The sequence below is a fragment of the Salmo salar genome, chromosome ssa03 (assembly GCF_905237065.1).
Source record: "Salmo salar chromosome ssa03, Ssal_v3.1, whole genome shotgun sequence".
NCBI classification, from domain to species: Eukaryota; Metazoa; Chordata; class Actinopteri; order Salmoniformes; family Salmonidae; genus Salmo; species Salmo salar.
Window position 1 is genome coordinate 69,515,939 of NC_059444.1, and position 24,830 is coordinate 69,540,768.

At 42.9% G+C, this 24,830-nt stretch overlaps 1 protein-coding gene and 1 non-coding gene across 2 annotated transcripts; one reads left to right on the forward strand and one right to left on the reverse strand.

Annotated features, from left to right (window-relative positions):
* Window positions 1-342: 342 nt before the first annotated feature.
* LOC106601407 (SEC14-like protein 1) lies at window positions 343-23,838 on the forward strand. Its single transcript, XM_014193602.2, has 16 exons — window positions 343-506; window positions 1,369-1,460; window positions 11,303-11,452; window positions 11,676-11,807; window positions 15,381-15,509; window positions 15,893-16,100; window positions 16,294-16,403; window positions 16,565-16,754; window positions 18,290-18,378; window positions 18,510-18,580; window positions 18,667-18,838; window positions 18,998-19,132; window positions 19,324-19,458; window positions 19,661-19,915; window positions 22,834-23,012; window positions 23,269-23,838. Exons 2-16 carry the CDS (start codon window positions 1,398-1,400, stop codon window positions 23,372-23,374), a joined length of 2,124 nt encoding a protein of 707 aa, XP_014049077.1. The 5' UTR covers window positions 343-506; window positions 1,369-1,397; the 3' UTR covers window positions 23,375-23,838.
* trnav-cac (transfer RNA valine (anticodon CAC)) lies at window positions 20,327-20,399 on the reverse strand. Its single transcript has one exon. It is a non-coding gene; the product is annotated as a tRNA-Val (tRNA).
* Window positions 23,839-24,830: the final 992 nt, after the last annotated feature.

The following is a 24,830-nucleotide window of genomic DNA, read 5'->3' on the forward strand; positions in this document are numbered from 1 at the left end:
TTCACACAGTATATTCCCTTGATCAAGTTACATTTGATCATATTTGAGTCACTATTATTTTACTATTACTTTAACTGTAACTAATTAAAAACAAAATACAACAAAAGCTGAAATTAAATTGATTAACATCAGTATATTTCCATACAAACACATGTATTTTTTAGGATAGGCTACTATGATGGTTTCATTCATTCATGACAGCATATACAATGTTGCAACCTTTTATTTTACTGTCAATGGTTTCAACAATGTTACCTTAGCTTATTCCCAGTAATGTCTATCCTCAGTTGAAAACACATTGCTCCATGACAATATGTTATACAATTATGTGACGTAGTCAAGAGAGGCGGAGTTAGCTACGCCGGTCGCTTGCCTGGATTCAACATCAAACACGTCTCAGAAAGTTGCTTTATTTACGTATTTGTTGGAGCGTACCATGGATTTAATATAAGTAGATCGTCTACTGACAAACTTTACTTGACTTATCTCCGAAAGTCATCGATCTGGTAAGTTTTAGGTCAATTTTTCGCCGTTTAGGCCTAGTCATTTCGCTAATGTCTGAGGGAGTAGAATTCGTTCTGAAAATGTCGACCATCTAAATATTTTTTTTTTTGCCGATTTGACTGTCATCAAAATTAAGTTGTCAAGAGACATAAATAACTTGCCGCTTACGTATCGAGAAACAGGCTAGTTAGTGTTGTGGGTTGTAATAGTTATAGTTGGATATAACGTGTCATTGCACAAGGGAATTTCCTGAAAGTGTGATAATTGTATCCACTGTACTCTTGTACATTTTTTGTTTTTGTAACTAGAAAGCTATGCCATCAAAACCACTCTTTATTTTGAAGTCCAAGTTACAGCTAGTCTACTGTACTGTATCTGTGTAAGCTGTTCACTGTATAAAATGGACTAATTTCATTACAAATAAGAAAATAACACAATGCCACTGAGTCCGTAGGCTTAGCCCAGATGCTAGATGACACTTTTCTCAAATCCCAGCTAGGTAAATGATTTTGGTCTGGCTCAGTAGCTGATTGTATCATTATGGTCATCATCATCATCCTGTGATTACCGTTGATCTCAGCATGTTAACCGATCAATCAGCTACTACTGTTTATGACCTAAAGAATAGTGCCTTTGCAATTGAGGACAATCAAGCGTTTTGCATCAGGCCAGCTGTCTAGTTGGTTTTAGAGCTGATGATACAGCATTTCTCTTTGTTGTCTTTACAAATCCCATTCCTCTGACCTTTACTTCATGATGATGTGAACTTGTGATGTGCAGAGGATGTTTTGTTAGTTACAGTTCTTCAGTGCTGTGTCAAGTGATCTCTAACTCACACTGGGGTTTGTCTATTGTACATTTCAGGGCAGAGCTCCAGAGGTTGAGCTACAGCTATGGTGCAACAATACCAGTCACCTGTAAGGGTCTACAAACACCCCTTTGAGCTGATAATGGCGGTAAGTTATATACATTTGTGTGTTTAGGCTGCAGCTTTGTCTATGCGTATATGTGTGGGTGGGTAGTGTGGGAAGTTTGTGAGAGGTTGGAGTGCTCATGTGCAAATTAGACCCAGACACCCAGTCAGTCAGACTGCCAGTGTTTTGTGCTGCAGGAACAAAGTGTGGTTAAGTTTCTATGCAGCCAATCTCATCTCATACAATATATCTCTAGACACTGTATTACAGTGTCCCTGGACACTGTATTATGTCATGTTCTAGTGTTTTGTTGGTGAGATCATTGTTTATCCACCTTTTTGTTGTGGAAACACAGTCTGCAGTATTTCTGTTCACCCAACCTAATTAGTCGTGGCAGCAGATAACACAATATCATATTTATTATTGAGTATGAAACTGTAAGAGTACGATTTAATTAGTAACTTTTTGCCTTTAGTATTTTTGCAGGCACCTTGACTAAAGCGATACTCTCTGTTAAATGCAATACCATATTAGCTTTTCCACTTGCCCTGATGTAATATGCATCATTCTTGATTTCAGTCACCGATCACCACTGCATAGATGTACTGTACTGATACAGCAGTACTTCTGCAGATGGTTGCGAAAGTCATAGGAAATACACCAATCCACAATGTCATATACACTACTGTTCAAGAGTTTGGGGTCACTGAGAAATGTCCTTGATTTTGAAAGAAAAACAATTTTTTTTGTCCATTAAAATAACATCAAATTGATCAGAAATAAAGTGTAGACATTGTTAATGTTGTAAATGACTATTGTAGCTGGAAACGGCAGATTTAAAAAAAAAAAAAAGAATGGAATATCTACATATGTTGTGTTAGCTAATCCAAGTTTATCATTTTAAAAGGCTAATTGGTCGTTAGAAAACCCTTTTGCAATTATGTTAGCACAGCTGAAAACTGTTGTTCTGATTTAACTTCTATGGGCTAGGTGGGATACCTGCGGGACACAGCCAGTGAAATATCAGGGCGGAAAATTCACAAACAACAAAATGTCATAATTCAACTTTCTCAAACATACAACTATTTTACACCATTTTAAAGATAAACTTCTCGTTAATCTAACCACATTGTCCGATTTCAAAAAGGCTTTACAGCGAAAGCAAAACATTAGATTATGTTAGGAGAGTACATAGACAAAAATAATCACACAGCCATTTTCAAAGCAAGGACATGTCAATAAAACCCAAAACACAGCTAAATGAAGCACTAACCTTTGACGATCTTTATCAGATGACACTCCTATGACATTGTTACACAATACATGTATGTTTTGTTCGATAAAGTTCATATTTATATCCAAAAACAGCATTTTACATTGGCGCGTGATGTTCAGAAAATGTATTCCCACCAAAACGTCCAGTGAATGTGCACATCAATTTACAAAAATACTCATAAACGTTGACAAAATATATATAATTCTTTTAAGAATTATAGATAGACTACTCCTGGATGCAACCGCTGTGTCAGATTTTAAAATCGCTTTACGGAGAAAGCACATTTTTCAATATTCTGAGTACATAGCTCAGCCATCACGGCGAGCTATTCAGACACCCGCCAAGTTCGGGACAACCTAAACTCAGAATTAGTATTAGAAATATTCTCTTACCTTTGCTGATCTTCGTCAGAATGCACTCCCAGGACTGCTACTTCCACAAGAAATGTTGTTTTTGTTCGAAATAATCCATATTTATGTACATATACCGCGTTTTGTTCGTGCGTACAGATCACTTATCCAAAGGCATAACGCACGAGCGCAGAACGAGAGACGAAAAGTCAAAATGTTCCATTACTGTACTTAGAAGCATGTCGAACGCTATTTAAAATCAATCTTTATGGTATTTTTAACGTAAAATTGCCATAATATTCCAACCGGACAATGGCATATTCATTCAAGAAGAAAAAGGAGGGGCGTGCTCGCGGGACCGAGCATATCCAATCCCTTTGTTGCCAGGCAGTCCACTCAGAAACTGAGCTCCTATTATCTGCCCAGTGACAGGAAAATGCTCAAACCACTTTCTGAAGGCTTTAGACGGCCAATGGAAGCCTTGGGAAGTGCAACGTCCCCCACAGACACTGTAGTTTTGATAGAGAATCAAAAGAAGAACTACAATTCTCAGACTTTCCACTTCCTGCTTGGAATTTTCTCAGGTTTTTGCCTGCCATATGAGTTCTGTTATACTCACAGACACCATTCAAACAGTTTTAGAAACTTCAGAGTGTTTTCTATCCAAATCTAATAATAATATGCATATTCTAGTTTCTGGGCCAGAGTAGTAACCTGTTTAAATTGGGTACGTTTTTCATCCGGCTGTGAAAATACTGCCCCCTAGCCCAGACAGGTTAAAGAAGCAATACAACTGGCCTTCTTTAGACTAGTTATGTATCTGAAGCATCAGCATTTGTGGGTTCGATTACAGGCTCAAAATGGCCAGAAACAAATAACTTTCTTCTGAAACTCGTCAGTCTATTCTTATTCTGAGAAATGAAGGCTATTCCATGCAAGAAATTGTCAAGAAACTGGTGATCTCGTACAACGCTGTGTACTACTCCCTTCACAGAACAGCGCAAACTGGCTCTAACCAGAATAGAAAGAGGATTGGGAGGCCCCAGGGCACAACTGAGCAAGAGGATAAGTACATTAGAGTGTCTAGTTCGAGAAACAGACGCCTCACAAGTCCTCAACTGGCAACTTCCTTAAATACTACCCGCAAAACACCAGTCTCAACGTCAACAGTGAAGAGGCGACTCCGGGATGCTGGCCTTCTGTCATGAGAATTTTCAATCCCAATGATAATAACTATCAATCAATAAGCTTTGACCAATCCCCAAGGTTTGTAAGACACTGTGTTAATAATAATTAGTCAAAGACTCAGCTTCTGCAAAAGGTTCGTACAGTTTATTCAGAGAACATTCTGAAGTCCATAATACAAAGTCATCCATTTTATAGTTCACTCCATTTCTGTCCCTCACATCTCTACCAAACCTTATTGGACTTATGTTTAGTACTTTAATTATTCATTATACATGCTACATAACCTAATAATCACTAATAGTTAGGTTTCAGGGTAGAATTATTTAATCATTACCTTTAAACATATAAATTCCCTTATCACCTTCTAGGCAGAGTTGCAACGAAAAGGCCATATCTCAGACTGGCCAATAAAAAGAAAAGATTAAGATGGGCAAAAGAACACAGAAGGCCAGCATCCCGGAGTTGTCTCTTCACTGTTGATGTTGAGACTGGTGTTTTGCGGGTACTATTTAATTTAAACTTTTGAACAGTTGTGTGTGTGTGTGTGTATAAATAAATACAAATGTGTATCTTGTGACTTGGCAGGATGTCAACAGTCTTCTAAACCCAGTTCAGTGAAGCTCGCAGGGCTTCAGAGTGGGGGTGGTTGGGGCACAGCGTTCTAACAGTCAGATCCTAACTGGAGAGGAAGTCAGGCCCAAACCACAATCTATGTTTAACCATGATATTTATATTTATTTAGTATCCCCATTACTCTTCCTGGGGACCAGAAACATTAAGGCAGTTATATACTATTTAAATATTACATGACATTACATTTCATAACACTTTTCACAACACATTAAGTGTGTTCCCTCAGGCCACTGCTCTACTACCACATATCTACAATATAAAATCCATGTGTACGTGCATGTCTTATCATGTGCCAGTCCACGCTGATCCATAAGGTGTATTTCTATCAGTTTTAAAAAAATCTGATTCTACTGCTTGCATCAGTTACCTCCAGTTACCTGATGTGGAAGAGTTCCATGTAGCCATGGCTCTATGCAGTTCTATGCATTACATTACATTTACATTTATTACATTTAAGTCATTTAGCAGACGCTCTTATCCAGAGCGACTTACAAAATGGTGCATTCACCTTATGATATCCAGTGGAACAACCACTTTACAATAGTGCATCTAAATCTTTTAAGGGGGGGGTTTAGAAGGATTACTATGTATTACTATGCGCCTCCCATAGTCTGCCTCTCTCTCACCACCAGCTGTCTGTCTCAGGATCATCTGTCAGAGGCCCCATCATGCTCTATGGGTTTTATGTTTAAGAGCATTGGTGTGGCTGCCTGGGAAGGTTATCTATTTTGGATGTACTAGTCTTCTCATTCTGATATGGGGTGCATTCTGGCTTGTGACACAGAACAAGCAGTACTCCAGTCGTCGCTCCTCCTCCCATATAATTTCTTCTCTCATTTCTATCTTCTCTCGTCTCTCCCCTGGGCCTAGTTGTACAGTACTGTCTGTGTCTGCTGCTCCCACTGTGACTTCGTGCTTAGCTGTGGCTGACTGGCTGCTCTCTGAACTTGGCCCTGGGTGTCATTAGGCCTCCCCTCGCTGTGCTTAGTCCCGTCTGCTGCCTGGCCTACCGCCACAGCTGGTCTGCCCTGTTAGGGCTGATAGGACTACTCCATCCTGGGGAAGTTGTGGCTTAGTACAGTTTCACTCAGACAGAACACGCTGTATGAAGGGCTGTTTATATCATATCAACCCCCACATCTGTTCAGTGCACAGCCTCAGTGTTTTACGGTGAATAGCTTGGCCCAAAATCCATTAAAATGCAATCACTATATCTTATGCTTTATATCCACTTTTATTTTCTAAACTCTTGAATTTAAGCTCTTGGCTCTGTCTTGGCTCGGCATCTGTTTACCTTGTTTCTGCTCTGTTTGAGACGCTGTGCCACTTCCTGTTCTTTGGGGTTATCTATTAAGCCAGAAGCAAGTTACATTGTATAATAAGAAGGTCAGTGCTGGAAAAGGTCATTACTGAACAAAAGCTTAGCTCGTTAAAAACACTGAAATTGTTTATTTTGTAAGTGTCCTGTGTTACGCAACCTGATTACAGTGGAAGTCAGGTGCTCTGTTCTTTCTCTAACTGCAGCCGTGGCTCTGCTTCACCAAAAAACCCAACCCTTTGACCCCCAGGAGTTATTATCTCAGTTCTAGTCTCTGCAACATCTGTTAAATGTCTGTGTAATGTTTTGTTATACTTCCATTCACACACTGTCAGCGTGATTCAAAGCCACTTCAAAGATGGTCAGTTTATTTTAAGGTTGCGCGGCTGCCTGGCTGTAAAAAGGCTGTTTTAATGACAGCAGTTCACACTAGATAGAGGGCCTAGCCATACTAGAGGCTTCCTCTGTCCTCTGACTGACCGTCCCAGTGACTGATCCTTGGTTTGGCTCACTGACAGCCATTACAGTATCACTCCTGTCCTGACACCATCATCACACCAAACCTGGCATGTTGGTTTACCGCTTATCACTGACGACAACATTCCTCCGTTCTCGGGAACGTTTATGTATACAGATTTGTTTTTCATATTCAAATAAAAATACAATTTTATTGGTCACCTTCACATGGTTAGTAGATGTTAATGCGAGTGTAGCGAAATGCTTGTGCTTCTAGTTCCGACCAGGCAATAATATCTAACAAGTAATCTAACAATTTCACAACAACTACCTTATACACAGAAGTGTAAAAGAATGAATAAGAATAAAACCCCAAAGATCAAGCAATGCAGATGTAGCACGGTGGCTAGGAAATACTCCCAGGAAAGGCTGGAATCTAGGAAGAAACCTAGAGAGGAACCTTGCTCTGAGGGGTGGCCGGTGCTGGAGAGAGAGGGTGGAAACAGCAGGTCCGGTTCAAGGTAGCATGACCAGTGAAAAGGTCAGGGTTCCATAGCCGCAGCAGAAACTGGATCAGCAGCACGACAAGGTAGCACGTCTGGTGAACAGGTCAGGGTTCCGTAGATGGGTTAGCAGACAATGTCACAAAAACATTGTGCGCGCCTCCATGGGGCAGAAGTCAGCGTGTTGTTGTGATTCTGGATGGCCAGATTTGTTAGCAAGAATGACAAACTTCCATGTGAGGAATCGTAAATGGCTAATTTCAGCTTGCTGTTGATACCATCTCATGTTTTGAGGTGTTTTGGCTGATTTTGGGGAGGGGGGGCTTTAGAGGGATCATAGCTAAGATCACACAGTACACCAGATAGGACAGACTGACCCTAGTTTCCTGGCATATAGACTATTGCAGCATAGATACTGGAGACTGAGACAGGGGGGGTCAGGGGACACTGGCCCCGTCCAAAGTTACTCCCGGACAGGTCCAACCAGGCAGGATATAACCCCACCCACTTTGCCAAAGCACAACCCCCACACCACCAAAGGTATATCAACAGACCACTACCCTGAGACAAGGCAGAGTATAGCCCACAAAGATCTCCCCACCGCCCGAGCCTGAGGGGGCGCAAAACCGGACAGGAAGATCACGTTAGTAACTCAACCCACTTAAGTAGGGTAGAGTGGAAAAAAGCCTGGCACAATGCACCCTACCTAGGGACGGCATGGGAGAGAGCGACGAGCAAGCCAGTGACTCAGCCCCCGCAATAGAAGCAGAGAATCGCATTGGAGAGAGCGGAGCCAACCAGGCAGAGACAGCAAGGGTGGTTTGTCACTCCAGTGCCTTGCCGTTCACCTTCTCACCCCAGGGCCAGAGTACGCTCAATCATAGGGACCTACTGAAGAGATGAGTGTTCAGTAAAGACTTAAAGGTTGAAACCGAGTCTGTGTCTCTCACATGGATCGGTAGACCGTTCCATAAAAATGGAGCGCTATAGGAGAACGCCCTGCCACCAGCTGTTTGCTTAGAACTTCTATGAACAATAAGGAGGCCTGTGTCTTGTGAATGTAGCGTATGTCTAGGTATGTACAACAGGACCAAATGGGTAGGAGCAAGTCCATGTAATGCATTGTAGGTTACCAGTAAAACCTTGAAATCAGCCCTAGCCTTAACAAGAAGCCAGTATTATTGACTAATAACACACAATCCAGACACAACATAATGGATATGTTTTATCTATCGTGAAGCAAGATTTAGCCCTAAATATTTAGAATATGCATGTAGGCTCAGAACGTCTGAGGCAGTTTGGTTGTCTGAATGCAGGCACTGTTAGAGACGATGGACAATGCACCCAACTATCTAACTGAAGGCTTCTTGGTTTATGCACTGAAGCCTATTTACTAGTGTAGTGTTTTGGCTTGGTAATGGGGAAGAAGGAAATGGACTCGCTATCTTATGTTCCCAAGCATTGAAAGATAGTTGTTACATGTCTTGGTTGTGTAACTGTAGTCAACTGTATATCCTTCTGTCATGTTATTCAATCAATATTCACGGATGATGTCTTCGTGCCTCGTCATTCTATCGATCAGACTGCACACCAGCTTTGTTTGATCCATGAAGACTTGCACTGTCATTAACCATGTTGTGATGGAAACAGGAAGTACCGGTCCAATTTTATAAATGCCTCCAGATCATTTGTTCGTTGGGATCTTTTTGTATCTGTAAAATTAATTATGCGAGAAATGGAGTAGGAAATTCCTTTTTATACGTAAATATTTATAAAATAAGCATCATATTGGAGCCATATTATGGCATTTGGTCCTCCCACTACGACTCGGGAAACCATGCACTTTATTAGGCTACAAATGAAATAAGTTAAGATGAACTTCACAGGGTGGTGAAAGTGCACTGTGAGGAGATTGATACTTCTCTCCAATAAATATTGAGGGTTTTATTCTGGTGACGTGATCAGTGCTTGACTGCCATTTGACAAATACAAATATTCTCGGTCTTATCCATAATAATGTCGTCATGTAGACTACCCTCACTGTAACTGTGAGCTGTTCCCTAGATTACATGTGCAAAGACCAGAGTAGACACATTTGCTATTTAATACAACAGTTTTTGTTACAAAACTATAGCCAGAGTAGAAAATGCGATGGAAACCCATTGAACTTTAGATTTTTATTTGGTACATTAAAACTTAAGCAAAACAATACATGTTGTGTGCACTACGTCATCACACTGATTTTTATCCACAACAAGTCTGTTTGGTAGAAACACCACTGGTGGGAAATGTTCTATTCTAATAATTGCATGAAAATCTGTCGCCAATTGGATGGAAACCTAGACAGTGACTCTGAAAAGGGTGGGTGTTTTATGTGTGAGTCAGCAGATTGACCTCTGTGTACTCTGCACCATTGTGCTAATTTGGGGTTTCACCCTATCAGATTCCAGCAAAAATCAGCTTTCCGTTTATCTGACTTTCATATATCTGCATGTCCAGCCCTTATATTTAACCTCACAGTCAAGTATTTTACCATTTTCTTTTCAGGACAACCAGGGATACAAGTAGAACACTAAACAATTTTAAATAAACAGTTGCATTCATGAGTTTTATTGACAAATGTCAATAACAAAGCAACAGTAAACATGTTGTCTCCCACGAAAGATGCATTGTAAATGCCGCATCATTCACCCAAGTTTCGTCAACGTCGGGCCAGTGCTGTGGAGATCGTGTGTGACTAACGTACGGACAGACGGCTGGATGGACAGAGACCGATCCAAAGTCCCCTCCCCGATTTCATCGTTGGGGACAATAAGGTCCGCCAAAACAAAAACCTGATAAAATGAATTTATACGAATGCTGTATGTACAGAAATTGTTTGCGCACTGAAATGAATATCCAACAAGTCACTGACAACTGTTTGGAGTTGGACAGCAACACTGTGAGCTTATTATTATTTCATAGACACTATGTAGACACTGGGCTCCCGGGTGGTGCAGCGGTCTAAGGCACTGCATCTCAGTGCTGGAGGCGTCACTACAGACCCTGGTTCGATTCCAGGCTGTATCACATCCGGCCGTGATTGGGAGTCCCATACGGCGGCGCATAATTGGCCCAGCGTCGTTAGGGTTTGGCCGGGGTAGGCCGTTATTGTAAATAAGAATTTGTTCTTAACTGACTTGCCTAGTTAATTAAAATAAATGTACTGGGATCTGCTATGTAGAAGAACCCTTTACCTTCTAACGACTCTTGTGCAGAGTCGGCAGGTTCTGTGTTTGTGAGAGTCTCAGATTTTCATATATAGTTTAGCTCAGACCTTTCAGCCATTAATACAGCCCCCGTTAATCATACAGACTAATGGTTGGTACCACAGACTAATGGTCAAATCCAATGGTACAACTCAGTAGTCTGTAGCTGAAACACATGTTTTAAAGGGGATAGAAGTCCAAAACGTGCCAGCGTTACAGTGGGACTCATTGAGTTACGGGTAGAGTTCAGTTGAGAACCATCATGTGTCATCAACATGGGTGCTCTTTGTATTGGTCAGGTGTGGGGGGGTGACATAACTATCTCAGCTCTTGACATTGACTCTGGTTGGACTCTGTGGTTGTCACATGACCTACTAACTTATCTGGTGACCTTTGTCCAGAGGGAGTCCTCCAGGGGCCTTAGCAGCTTTATAAAGATATCACTCAGACCGGGGGCCAATCTTGACAGAGGAAGCCTGGTAGGTCTGTCTTGGCCTGATCGTCATATAAGCCATGAAATCAAAGAGAAAGCACACTTTAAAGAGCCAGATGACTGTTGGATTATCAGCACTTAAAGCTGGAATCCTTAATGGTGAAACTGCCACGTCCGTTTGCAATATTACAACAACGAAGACGTTTCTGCAAACAACAGACTGTTTTTCTGTCGGACGTCATTGCAGGCGTGATGGAACAGCAGCATGTAATGCAATTTATTTTACCTTAATGCGCAACGCTCCCCACCTCTGCTTCGCCATGGAAACAAAAACAGTAACAGTGGCCTTTTTTTGATCAAAGTGATTATAACCCAGAAAATAAGTTCACTGTATGTCATGGATTGCGTTTTCTTTTCATCATGTGAGTAATATTGCATATTTTCTTCCTCTTTCCCTCTCCTTCCCCCTCTCCCATTAGGCCTATGTCCGGAGGTTTCCAAACTGCCCCCTGATCCCCATCTTTGTGGACAGTGAGGTGGTGAAGGAGGAGCACAGTGATGACGGTGCCACTGTGTTCATTGAGAGGCGCTGTAAGGTGGAGGCAGACGCCCCCCGGCTGTTCAAAAGGGTATCTTACCTTTTAACCTTTCACCTTTAACTTTTCCCTTGAGCAGTGAAGCTACTCAAGCTAGCAATGTATAATAGTGTCTGTTTGATTCTCTTATTTTCTTATGTGAAGGCTATTAGTGATTATTTCCCCTCAGACCTGAGTATCCTGGTAGGGACGTTGTGTTGAGGTTGTGTTAGTGTTGTCCAGAGTTGATTGACCGTGGTCTACTGTGTGTGTCTAGATGGCTGGTGTGGACTACCTGTACTTCATCCATAAGAACACTCTGGACCGCAGGGAGAGGGCGCTGCACATCGAGGTCGTCAACGAGACCTTCTCCAACAGAGTCATCGTCCATGAGATCTGCAACTACACGGTGTGTCCCACAACTATAATAATCATCAGTTACATGGGCTGCGTTTTACACAGGCAGCCTAATTCTGATCTTTTTTACACTCATTGGTCTTTTGACCAATCACATCAGATCTTTGCACATGAGATCTTTTTCAGAGCTGATCTGATTGGTCAAAAGACTAGCAACATATAGAAGTCGTGTGTGTTTGACGCTCTTTATTTTCTTAAATGTGTGAAGGCTATTAGTGATTATAATATATTAGAATTGAGCTGCCTGTGTAAATGCAGCCATACTCTCTCTATCACTGCAACAGGACTTGTAGCCCTTTACATTCGTACCCATATATGGGTTGAAAAAGTCAGATTTGGGGACTGATAAGCGCCTATTAATGACATCAGAGCTCAGGCTCTGAACTTCACAGCTCAGTATGGGTTTTGAACTTGAGCACAGCACTCGACAGGAAGTTGCCCCCATCCCTCCTGCTAATTGGACAACTTGTGCAAATTTTTAGTTGTCTGAGTGAGGAACATGCTGTAAATTAAGACGACTATGTATTTTTAAGGATGAGACGTTGAAGATGGTAATAAATACCGCTTTGATGTCATACAAGCCAAACACCCGTGAGTCCATATCTGCACATCACATTTCCATATCATAAAACTCATGTCATATACAGTGTCAGTGCTTATGATCACTGTTTGATGTACAGTTACAAGATGACATGGCATCATACTAGAGGTTGACCGATTATGATTTTTCAACGCCGATACCGATTATTTGAGGACCAAAAAAGGCCATACTGATTAATCGGCCGATTTATTTATTTTATTTATTTAGTATCTTTTTTATATATTTTTTTTATTTTTTATTATTTATTTATTTTGTTAAAATTTTTAAAAAATATTTGTTTATTTTTTATTTGTAATAATGACAATTGCAACCATACTGAATGAACACTTATTTTAACTTAATATAATACATCAATAAAATCAATTTAGCCTGAAATAAATAATGAAACATGTTCAATTTGGTTTAAATAATGCAAAAACAAAGTGTTGGAGAAGAAAGTAAAAGTGCAATATGTGCCATGTAAGAAAGCTAACGTTTCAGTGCCTTGCTCAGAACATGAGAACATATGAAAGCTGGTGGTTCCTTTTAACATGAGTCTTCAATATTCCCAGGTAAGAAGTTTTAGGTTTTAGTGATTATAGGACTATTTCTCTCTCTATACCTTTGACTATTGGATGTTCTTATAGGCACTTTAGTATTGCCAGTGTAACAGTATAGCTTTCGTCCCTCTCCTCGCTCGAACCAGGAACACATCGACAACAGCCACCCTCAAAGCAGCGTTACCCATGCAGAGCAAGGGGAACAACTACACCAAGTCTCAGAGCGAGTGATGTTTGAAACGCTATTAGTGCGCACCTCGCTAACTAGCTAGCCATTTCACATCGGTTATACCAGCCTAATCTTGGGAGTTGATAGGCTTGAAGTCATAAACAGCGCAATGCTTGTAGCATTGCGAAGAGCTGCTGGCAAAACGCACGAAAGTGCTGTTTGAATGAATGCTTACGAGCATGCTGGTGCCTACCACCGCTCAGTCAGACTGCTCTATCAAATCATAGACTTAATTAATTACAATATAATAAACACACAGAAATACGAGCCTTAGGTCATTAATATGGTCGAATCCGGAAACTATCATCTCGAAAACAAAACGTTTTTTCTTTCAGTGAAATACGGAACCGTTCTGTATTTTATCTACCGTGTGGCATCCCTAAGTCTAAATATTCCTGTTACATTGCACAACCTTCAATGTTATGTCATAATTACGTAAAATTCTGGAAAATTAGTTCGCAATGAGCTAGGCGGCCCAAACTGTCGCATATACCCTGACTCTGCGTGCAATGAACGCAAGAGAAGTGACACAATTTCACCTGGTTAATATTGCCTGCTAACCTGGATTTCTTTTAGCTAAATATGCAGGTTTAAAAATATATACTTCTGTGTATTGATTTTAAGAAAGGCATTGATGTTTATGGTTAGGTACAGTCGTGCAACGATTGTGCTTTTTTTGCAAATGCGCTTTTGTTAAATCATCCCCCGTTTGGCGAAGTTGGCTGTCTTTGTTAGGAAGAAATAGTCTTCACACTGCATATACCCTGACTCTGTTGCAAGAGGTGATACATTTTTCCTAGTTAAAAGAAATTAATGTTAGCAGGCAATATTAACTAAATATGCAGGTTTAAAAATATATACGTGTGTATTGATTTTAAGAAAGACATTGCTGTTTATGGTTAGGTACATGTTGGAGCAACGACAGTCCTTTTTCGCGAATGCGCACCGCATCGATTATATGCAACGCAGGACAGGCTAGATAAACTAGTAATATCATCAACCATGTGTAGTTAACTAGTGATTATGATTGATTGATTGATTGTTTTTAATAAGATAAGTTTAATGCTAGCTAGCAACTTACCTTGGCTTCTTACTGCATTCGCGTAACAGGCAGGCTCCTCGTGGAGTGCAATGTAAAGCAGGTGGTTAGAGCGTTGGACTAGTTAACCGTAAGGTTGCCAGATTGAATCCCCGAGCTGACAAGGTAAAAATCTGTCGTTCTGCCCCTGAACAAGGCAGTTCCTAGGCCGTCATTGAAAATAAGAATGTGTTCTTAACTGACTTGCCTAGTTAAATAAAGGTATAAAAGAATCTGCAAATCGGTGTCCAAAAATACCGATTACCGATTGTTATGAAAACTTGAAATCGGCCCTAATTAATCGGCCATTCCAATTAATCGGTCGACCTCTACATCATACCCTGGGTTGTTCTGAACAAAATGAGCACATGTTTGTCTGTTGTGAAGAAAAATCTCAGTGTACTTGAATGCATGCGTGACTCCTTTCTATGCGCACCAACATTACGATCTGTTTCTTTGAATTACCCTGTGAAAGCCTAACACTGTAAAATCCTATTTTATAACTTAGCTTGTCATGGTGGCAATAGAGCAAGCTTTCAATCGATGCCCACCTGACCCATATTGCGATTTATAATGGGACATTTTTGGATTGTGTAAGCAACAACAGTAATTGTGATGGTAGGAATGCAGGGTTGTGTTCCTTACATAACAACGACAAGAGAGCCAAAATAAAGCATCTTAGCACTGTTATTTGTGTCTTAAGTGCATGGAAGTTACGTAGGAACTGCACACTTTGGAGAGGTGTGTAGCTGCTTGGAGACACCAGTCCTCTCACTCAAACCCTTGTCATTTCTTTTCTCTTATGTTGCACCTACCCACATTTTCCAGGAATAGTCTCATCATGTTACTGAATGTATCCAGAGTATTTTCAGATCAACAAATGCGCCGAAAAATATAGTAAATGTAAAATCATCAGTGTAATGTTTGTGGCCTAACAATTTTCCCATATTCTCCAAACTGTTCCCTTTCAATTGCTACCATGCTTACGCATATGCTTTTCATGTTTCTTCTGTAAGAAACATTTCAATTTAGCCCTATCCATACAGGCCAATTCCCACCAGTGTAAAGGGTTCATCCATTTGACGTCTGTTATGTGATGAGTTGTGCTTCCTCCACAGGTTCACCCAGAGAATGAGGAGTGGACGTGTTTCGAGCAGACAGCCAGTCTGGACATCAAGTCCTTCTTTGGCTTTGAGAACGCGGCCGAGAAGCTAGCCATGAAGCAGTATGCAAACAGTATTAAAAAGGTGTGTTCATGTGTCAGTCTGTGAGCATGTGAGTACAGTATACATGTCAGTGTGGGGGATGGATGAGGCTATAGGATATACCATCATCATCCAGCATGCTGCTCCCCCATATAGACCCAGTGTTACATGAGCATGCTTGCGCAGTCTATTTCCAGGCCTTCTGTGATCCAGTCTGGCAGGTCTGTGTAAACTGTGTGTTAACCAGGATCTTCTCACATTTGCCTGTTGGGCCATATATCCTGCTCAGCTTTGTCACACAATGGTGTGTGCTCGTCTGCGGACAGGCGCATGTCTAAACAAACCTGCAGTATTTGCCCACAGTGTTTGCTCATTACACTAGCTACCTGTACTGTCCTTATGCAGTCATGTGCTCTGTCCTCCAGGGCAAAGAGATCATAGAGTATTACCTGAAGGAGTTGGAGGACGAGGGGGTGACCCACATCCCCCGCTGGAGCCCCCCTCAGGCCCCCCCACCCACTGCCAGGCTCCAGCTGCCACTCACCAGTGCCCCTGCCAATGCTATCCCTGTGCCCACTGCCAAAGAGACCCCCTCTGCCAGCCCCACAGATCTACCGGCTGGCTCCCCAGATGGTCAGTGTTCCGAGTCAGAATCAACACAATAATAAACACACACAATCTGAAGGATCTGTCACGGCTGAAGTCCCAATCCCATTCCACTGGCTCTGAAAGCAAACATTCTGGCCTTGCCTTGGGCTGCATTGGGCTGGTAGACTGTGGGTATGCATTGGGGTATGTGTGTGAATTGACTGTGTTTCGGTTGCAGACAAGTTGGATGCAGACTACATCAGGCGTTACCTAGGAGACCTGACGCCGCTGCAGGAGAGCTGTCTTATAAGACTACGCCAGTGGCTGCAGGAGACCCACAAGGGAAAGGTGAGATGTGTATGAACACACCTAACACTCAAACTCTGACTCAAATAGCTGCAAACAAGAGCAAAACCTGAATCCAAAGAACATAGATGTAAGTAAAAGTCACATCCGACTCACACACACCACAACATCTGAATAAACACAATCTCCTCTCCCTCCCCTAGATCCCTAAAGACCAGCACGTGCTGCGTTTCCTGCGGGCCCGGGACTTTAACCTGGAGAAGGCCAGGGAGATCCTGTGTCAGTCGCTCACCTGGAGGAAGCAGCACCAGGTGGACTTCCTGCTGGACTCCTGGGAGAGACCTCAGCTGCTACACGACTACTACACCGGGGGCTGGCACCACCATGACAGAGGTAGGTACCTCTCGGAGCAGGATAGGGTTTTAACGGCAGGGTTGTGTTCAATGGGCACAGACAGAAGATGAAAATATATTTAAAATGGGAAATGAGTTCTTATTGCACAAATTCAGGAAGTACTGCACCACCACAGTTTCACAGTGTTTTCTTCCGTTTGGTTTCTAGTGAATGTGTCCCAGCTCTTATATGTATTGGTAATGTCTGGTTGCTTCTCTGGAAGTGACATCACTAGCTATGTTTCCATGAACTTGTCCAGTGATTATTTGTAGTTTATTTTTTGCCATTTTGCATAAAAAATAGTTGCAACAAGTGCCTGCTATGGTGCATTTCTGTTGAACTGTTTTGTGCTGATAAAAACAGCTGGACGTAATGACGTCACACCTAAAAATAAAAAAATTGTTGAAAAAACCTAGTTTTGAACACAAATTTAAGTGATTGAAGTGTTTTCATTATCCATTTTGGCAAATTGTGCATTAATATGCCTGTATGCCCACTCCCACCGATCCGTTTCATGTCTCAGGTAGCTTGCAAATGTCAGCATGGATAGAATGCAAGAAATGACATATTTCTCATGTGCCGATGTATGCCACGAACTGTGCCATGGTGAAACTTGCACTCCTCTCGCTCAGAAGTAGTTGGATGGTGAAACAACCAGAAAAGCAAGGCAAAGCAATTCAGGCATTCTTGAAATTCAGGACAATCCTTGTCCTGCAAAGAACATTATTTATATAGTTGAACATTTTGATTTAGCAAGCAGTAGGCATTTAGAATGAAGTGTGGAGTGGAGCTTTATAGTAACATGATGACGTCACGTGACCCGCGTACCGTCAAAATGATTGGGCAATCATTATTTATTCGAAAGCACCGTTTCTAAAATTTGTCGCAATAAAGAATGTTGGACAAAATAAAAATCCACCCCTGTCAAACAGATACAATGTTGTTGATCTTTAGAACGTTTCTCCTACAGCTGCCGTTTCCATTACACTGCCACAAGTTTTTTATATTTGTATAAACCTGGGTCAATGGAAACCTGCCTACTATGTGTCAAGGGAAATCTCCCAGTCTGTGGGCATGAGTCAGACGGGTAGCTGTTGGTCGCGTTTTCCTGCTGTGTCATCAACTGACAGATTTCTATAGCATATGATGTGGTTAGCAGAGACGTAAAATACCTGTCCAGGCATTGTAAGATCTGGCATGTGTCAGAAACGTCTGGGCAGAGGAAATTACCCATTATCTCCACTTAGATGATAGCCAATCGGACATCTACGACCTCAGACCAGGAAGTGGCCCATAGTAACCATAATAACAATAACCCCCACCTAAAAGCAAATACAGCTGGTAGTAAAACGCCTATATTTACATAAATGACTTTAATGTGAGTTGTAAATGGATGATATACTGTAGATGTGATTATGGTCAACACCATCTAATTCTCGATTTAACTGAATACTGTCCATTGCGTCATGATCATTACTGATCCTCTTGTAGCTTTAACAGTGAGGTCATGTGTTTGTGTCCATGTCTGTCTATAGATGGACGCCCTCTGTATATTCTGCGACTCGGTCAAATGGATACCAAGGGTTTAGTACGCGCCTTGGGCGAGGAGTCCCTTCTGAGACAAGTGAGTATGACACACACACACACACACACACACACACATCCAGATGCTGGGTATAAACACACACATAAATACATAAACGCATAGTATATGCAAATGCTCTCCCTTCCTCTCACTTCTTCACTCTCCCTCAGGTCCTGTCCATCAACGAAGAAGGTCTGAGGCGCTGTGAAGAGAACACCAGAGTCTTTGGCCGACCCATCAGGTAGCTACCATTTCATACTCACTCCTCTTATGTCTCTCATCCCTGAATACAGTATGTCCAATAACCCTCCTGTCTCTATCTGTCAGCTGCTGGACGTGCCTGGTGGACCTGGAGGGGTTAAACATGCGTCACCTGTGGCGTCCGGGGGTTAAAGCCCTGCTGAGGATCATAGAGGTGGTGGAGGCTAACTACCCAGAGACCCTGGGATGTCTGCTCATTCTGAGGGCTCCACGGGTCTTCCCTGTGCTCTGGACCCTGGTGAGAGCCTTTAACATCACACATTGTGGTGTACATTACATTGTACAGTGCTCTCTCTCTTTCTCTCCAACTTGATCATATTCAGTTGTATTCAATTGCATGTGCAGAGCAAACATATGAGACGTCCTTTGACCCTGAGTGTTTGTGCTCTGTTCTCAGGTCAGTCCATTCATTGACGAGAACACCAGGAAGAAGTTCCTGGTGTATGCTGCGAATGACTACCAGGGGCCTGGAGGTCTGGTGGATTACATCGATAGAGAGGTCATCCCTGACTTCCTGGGAGGAGACTGCCTGGTGAGTCTGTCTGGCAGACCGGAGTCTCATCTGGCTGTTGTATACAGTACCCTTCTACATGCATATGAATTCATAATGGCTAATGCTGCTAGTACATAATATAGTTAACCATTTTCCTAGCTGTGTGTGCTGATAGAACTTGGGGCTGATTTTGTCTCTGTCTCTTGTGTCGTCTGTCATGTCATATCCAGTGTGAGATCCCTGAAGGAGGTATGGTCCCCAAATCTCTGTACAGAACAGCAGAGACGCTGGAAAGTGAGGAGCTGCGGCTGTGGACAGACACCATCTACAAGACTGCCAGTGTCTTCAAGGGGGCCCCACATGAGGTAACCTGATCTAAACAGTAACTACAGTATGTGTTTTCTAGCTTCTCAGTTGACTCTGCTTAAACAGTGGGTTGAGTTGCTCCCCCTAGTGGAGAAATACAACACACCAGCAAAAAGCTGTAAAAACCTATTACAGTGATTTAATGATCTTTTCTCTGTAGTTTTGTCCTACTGTGTTCACTCACTACCAATCCTGTTCCAGCTGCTGATCGAAATCTCTGAGCCCTCTTCTGTGATCACCTGGGACTTTGACGTGTGTAAAGGGGACGTCATCTTCAACATCTACCACTCCAGGAGGGCCCCCCAGCCCCCCAAGAGGGACGTCCAGGGGGCCCACAGCAGCATCGTGTCGCCAGCCACCAACAACATGCAGCTGATTGACAGATCCTGGATTCTGGGGCAAGACTACAGTATGGTGGAGACAGCACTCACCTGCAAGGAGGGAGAGAGTGTTCAGGTAAGAGACTGAAACAGGCACCGTCACATCCACAGCTGGTACAGGTGGGTCTGATGATTGGTAGTACCTCATTTTGATTTGTGTAAGTGGGTGTGTTCAATTGGCTGTGTTTCTGAACGTCTCCGAATATATGTGTTCGTGATAACATGTACTGCTTTTTATTTGTATACATTTTTTTAACCTTTTACTTAACTAGGTAAGTCAGTTAAGAACAAATTCTTATTTTACAATGACGGCCTGCCCCGGCCAAACCCAGACGACGCTGGGCCAATTGTACGCCGCCCTGTGGGACTCCCAATCACGGCCGGTTGTGATACAGCCTGGAAACTAACCAGGGTCTGTAGTGATGCCTCTAGCACTGAGAATGCAGTGCCTTAGACCGCTGTGCCAATCGGGAGCCCCCAAAAAACATGTTTCTGCCCGGTTTCGAACCAGGGACTTTTCGCGTGTGAGGCGAACGTGATAACCACTACACTACGGAAACTAACCACTAACCTCAGGGCTGAATCCTAAGACGTGAGTGTAACTGAAACATCCACTGATGTCAATGGGAGTTCTGTGCTGTGCTCATATCTGGTCTCTTCATCCCTAGGCAGTATCTCTGACCAGTGTTTCTGTTAGCTGGTAATTGCTGGCTTTCGATGTTTTTTACATTTTGTTTTAATACACTGCTCAAAAAAATAAAGGGAACACTTAAACAACACAATTTAACTCCAAGTCAATCACACTTCTGTGAAATCAAACTGTCCACTTAGGAAGCAACACTGATTGACAATACATTTCACATGCTGTTGTGTAAATGGAATAGACAACAGGTGGAAATTATAGGAAATTAGCAAGACACCCCCAATAAAGGAGTGGTTCTGCAGGTGGGGACCACAGACCACTTCTCAGTTCCTATGCTTCCTGGCTGATGTTTTGGTCACTTTTGAATGCTGGCGGTGCTTTCACTCTAGTGGTAGCATGAGACGGAGTCTACAACCCACACAAGTGGCTGAGGTAGTGCAGCTCATCCAGGATGGCACATCAATGCGAGCTGTGGCAAGAAGGTTTGCTGTGTCTGTCAGCATAGTGTCCAGAGCACGGAGGCGCTAACAAGAGACAGGCCAGTACATCAGGAGACGTGGAGGAGGCCGTAGGAGGGCAACAACCCAGCAGCAGGACCGCTACCTCCGCCTTTGGGCAAGGAGGAGCAGGAGAAGCACTGCCAGAGCCCTGCAAAATGACCTCCAGCAGGCCACAAATGTGCATGTGTCTGCTCAAACGGTCAGAAACAGACTCCATGAGGGTGGTATGAGGGCCCGACGTCCACAGGTGGGGGTTGTGCTTACAGCCCAACACCGTGCAGGATGTTTGGCATTTGCCAGAGAACACTTAGATTGGCAAATTCGCCACTGGCGCCCTGTGTTCTTCACAGATGAAAGCAGGTTCACACTGAGTACGTGACAGACGTGACAGAGTCTGGAGACGCCGTGGAGAACGTTCTGCTGCCTGCAACATCCTCCAGCATGACCGGTTTGGCGGTGGGTCAGTCATGGTGTTGGGTGGCATTTCTTTGGGGGGCCGCACAGCCCTCCATGTGCTCGCCAGAGGTAGCCTGACTGCCATTAGGTACCGAGATGAGATCCTCAGACCCCTTGTGAGACCATATGCTGGTGCGGTTGGCCCTGGGTTCCTCTAATGCAAGACAATGCTAGACCTCATGTGGCTGGAGTGTGTCAGCAGTTCCTGCAAGAGGAAGGCATTGATGCTATGGACTGGCCCGCCCGTTCCCCAGACCTGAATCCAATTGAGCACATCTGGGACATCATGTCTCGCTCCATCCACCAACGCCACGTTGCACCACAGACTGTCCAGGAGTTGGCGGATGCTTTAGTCCAGGTCTGGGAGGAGATTCAGGAGACCATCCGCCACCTCATCAGGAGCATGCCCAGGCGTTGTAGGGAGGTCATACAGGCACGTGGAGGCCACACACACTACTGAGCCTCATTTTGACTTGCTTTAAGGACATTACATCAAAGTTGGATCAGCCTGTAGTGTGGTTTTCCACTTTAATTTTGAGTGTGACTCCAAATCCAGACCTCCATGGGTTGATAAATTGGATTTCCATTGATTTTTTTTTTTGTGTGATTTTGTTGTCAGCACATTCAGCTATGTAAAGAAAAAAGTATTTAATAAGATTATTTCTTTCATTCAGATCTAGGATGTGTTGTTTAAGTGTTCCCTTTATTTTTTTGAGCAGTATATGTGTGTGTGTGTGTGTGTGTGTGTGTGTGTGTGTGTGTGTGTGTGTACACATACATATACACACACCTAAAAGCTGACAAATAAAAACATTGCAATGCATGGAAGTTGGCTCAGGTTGTCTTTCAATCCCATCATCTGTCTACTCTGGCTGTCTGTCTTTAGTTCACACTCTCACTAGCAAACTTGCAACATTTTATCAACAAAGTTTCCCGTGCCAGTGAGTCTAACAGACAAAGCTGTGTGAATACAGAGGATAAATATTCAAGTATTTTATTACGTTTTGCTAGATGAATCTAAAAGACAATTTACAGAGATGTCCACCAAGGAGAATTTAGATGAAGTCATTTAGCTTCCCTCTTCTAGGCTCATGCCTGGTCGAGTAGCCAGAGGGACAGAGGGAGACATGCAAGGAGCTGACGTTCAGTTGGTAGGCTATCCTTCCTTCCTCCTTGCGTAGCTCAATAATCATTACAGTCACTTCCATGTGGTGTCAATCGGCAGTGGGCACGCCTTCAGAAGTATTTTCCTACATGTGAGGGAATTCTAATGGGTTTCTATTACATAAAGTCTGTCATTTTAGATATTGAATGTGCTATTCGCTATAGCCGGCATTTGAATGGAAATGCTGCCTCTAACCCTCCACCTCACCTGTCCCCTCCTCTTCTCCCCAGGGCTCCCATGTGACGCGGTGGCCCGGGTTCTACATCCTCCAATGGCGGTTCCACTGCTCCCCGGCCTGCTCTACCTCCAGCCTGCCCCGGGTGGACGACGTGCTGGCCTCCCTGCAGGTCTCCTCCCACAAGTGTAAGGTCATGTTCTACACCGAGGTGCTGGGCTCCAAAGACTTCAGGTCAGTAACCATTCACTATACTATACTGTTTAACGCAGTGTATTATTATAGTGATGCTTAGTGTGTAGGACTGCTGCATGTCAGTGAGTAAATGTTTTAGGCTAGCTTGGTTTTTTTAGGCAGTGTGTAGTTGTGTGGGGGAAATGTATTTGTGGTAATTTATAAGGGTTTTTATAAAGATTCTTAAGGAAACAGTGCTCTAAGAAAAGGTGTTCGATGGATATTTAATCTACTGCCTGTCTGTCTGTCTGTCCAGGGGCTCTATGACCAGTCTGGAGTCCAGTCACAGCGGCTTTTCCCAGCTGAGTGCCGCCACCACCACCTCTAGCCAATCACAGTCCAGCTCCACTGTATCAAGGTAGCATCCAGCCAATAGGAGGTGAAGGAGTTTGAGTTTTGCAACATGGAGATCCCATTTAGGATCTAACTGACTTCTGATACTGTTGACTTCTGCCCTGTTGCCTTAAAGAAAAACCAGTGCCGTACCAACACCTGCCAACGAGGACTTAACCTTAGCCAAGGGGATGAGAGAACTGTTATGAACTGTGTGGAACAAGGATAGCCTATCCTTAATGCCATGTGGTGGAACAGTGGAGTTCCTACCTGTGAGCACCTTCTAGTACTTGGATTTAAAGCACTGGAATATATTATTAAAATATACATGTACATTTTTTAATCTGTATCTATAATTTGTGACATTAAGATTGCTCTGGAAGTGGAACATCTGCTGTCTTGCAAACCATCATCATCCTCTTTCTTTTTTAAGGGAAGTGACAAATGTTTCCCATTTTATTGAAACTGAACAATAAAGCACTTCCTATTTTCAGCATTTGTGTAATACAATGATGACTACTGTTTCAGATGGTACTGTTGAAGTTACCCTTATTCACCATAGGATGTCAGTGTGTTACATGAGGAACGGTGCTACACACAACCATACTACAGTAGCCCTTCTCCAGCCAGTGATTGTCGTACCAGCCACTCTGTCACTCCTTCCTTTGTACTCAACCTTTTAAAGTTGTGTTGCTGAAATAGAGAAAGGCATAAGTTATAACTGATATGGTCTGTCAGCGATATTACTGTGAGAGGTTCCTAAACCTCCGTCATGTCTTTTCTAAAACACTATTTGACCTTGCGTCAACAAGGTGGTACAGGCTACTGGGTTGTTACATGTTTATTATTTCCTGCTCATTTAAATGCAGGATTGCGTTCCTCCGCCCGCCCTGTGATTGTGTGCGGCTGTGATTTACATAAAACTTTTAATTTCCATAAACTTATCAGATGCCTCGAGCTAAAGCCGACTAATTTATTTTTCCTTTTGTCGTTCCGTTGCCCTTGACTGTATTGTGTTATACAGTAGCTGCTGATACGTGCACAATGAAATGGCTGGCGGCTGCAGTGCTTGGTTGAGAGGCGGCCTGCTTGGCAGTGCTTGGTTGTTGGGCTCCCTGCTGGGTTGTCAGTGTTGGTAAAACAGGAAGTGTGCTGTCTGTTGTTACCAGGGGGATGTTTGCTGAATATTTCATTCCGCTCTAATGACCTCCTGGGACACATGTTGTCCACAAACTCCGACTCGGGGCCACACTTCCTCAAGTCTCATTGGCCAGTTAATTATTGAACTTTGTGCCCTTTACAGTCTAATTCCGTTCTCTTGATCGGGTAACCATCCGCATTGTGTTGGGGTCGACCAAATCTCTGTCATATCCAAGCTATGTTGAGAAACATTAGTATTCACCTTTATTTTCCAAACACATTTACATGTACAGGAATTTAACTTGGTGAAATGGTGCTGTACAATAAACAGGCAGACAAACTAGC

Bases quoted from the DNA above. Each gene is read 5' to 3' on its own strand.
- LOC106601407 (XM_014193602.2), top strand. From the start codon at position 1,398: ATGGTGCAACAATACCAGTCACCTGTAAGGGTCTACAAACACCCCTTT. The intron at 11,808-15,380 runs GTGTGTCCCACA...CTTCCTCCACAG, and splicing joins ATGAGATCTGCAACTACACG to GTTCACCCAGAGAATGAGGA. The intron at 19,916-22,833 runs GTAAGAGACTGA...TCTTCTCCCCAG, and splicing joins AGGAGGGAGAGAGTGTTCAG to GGCTCCCATGTGACGCGGTG.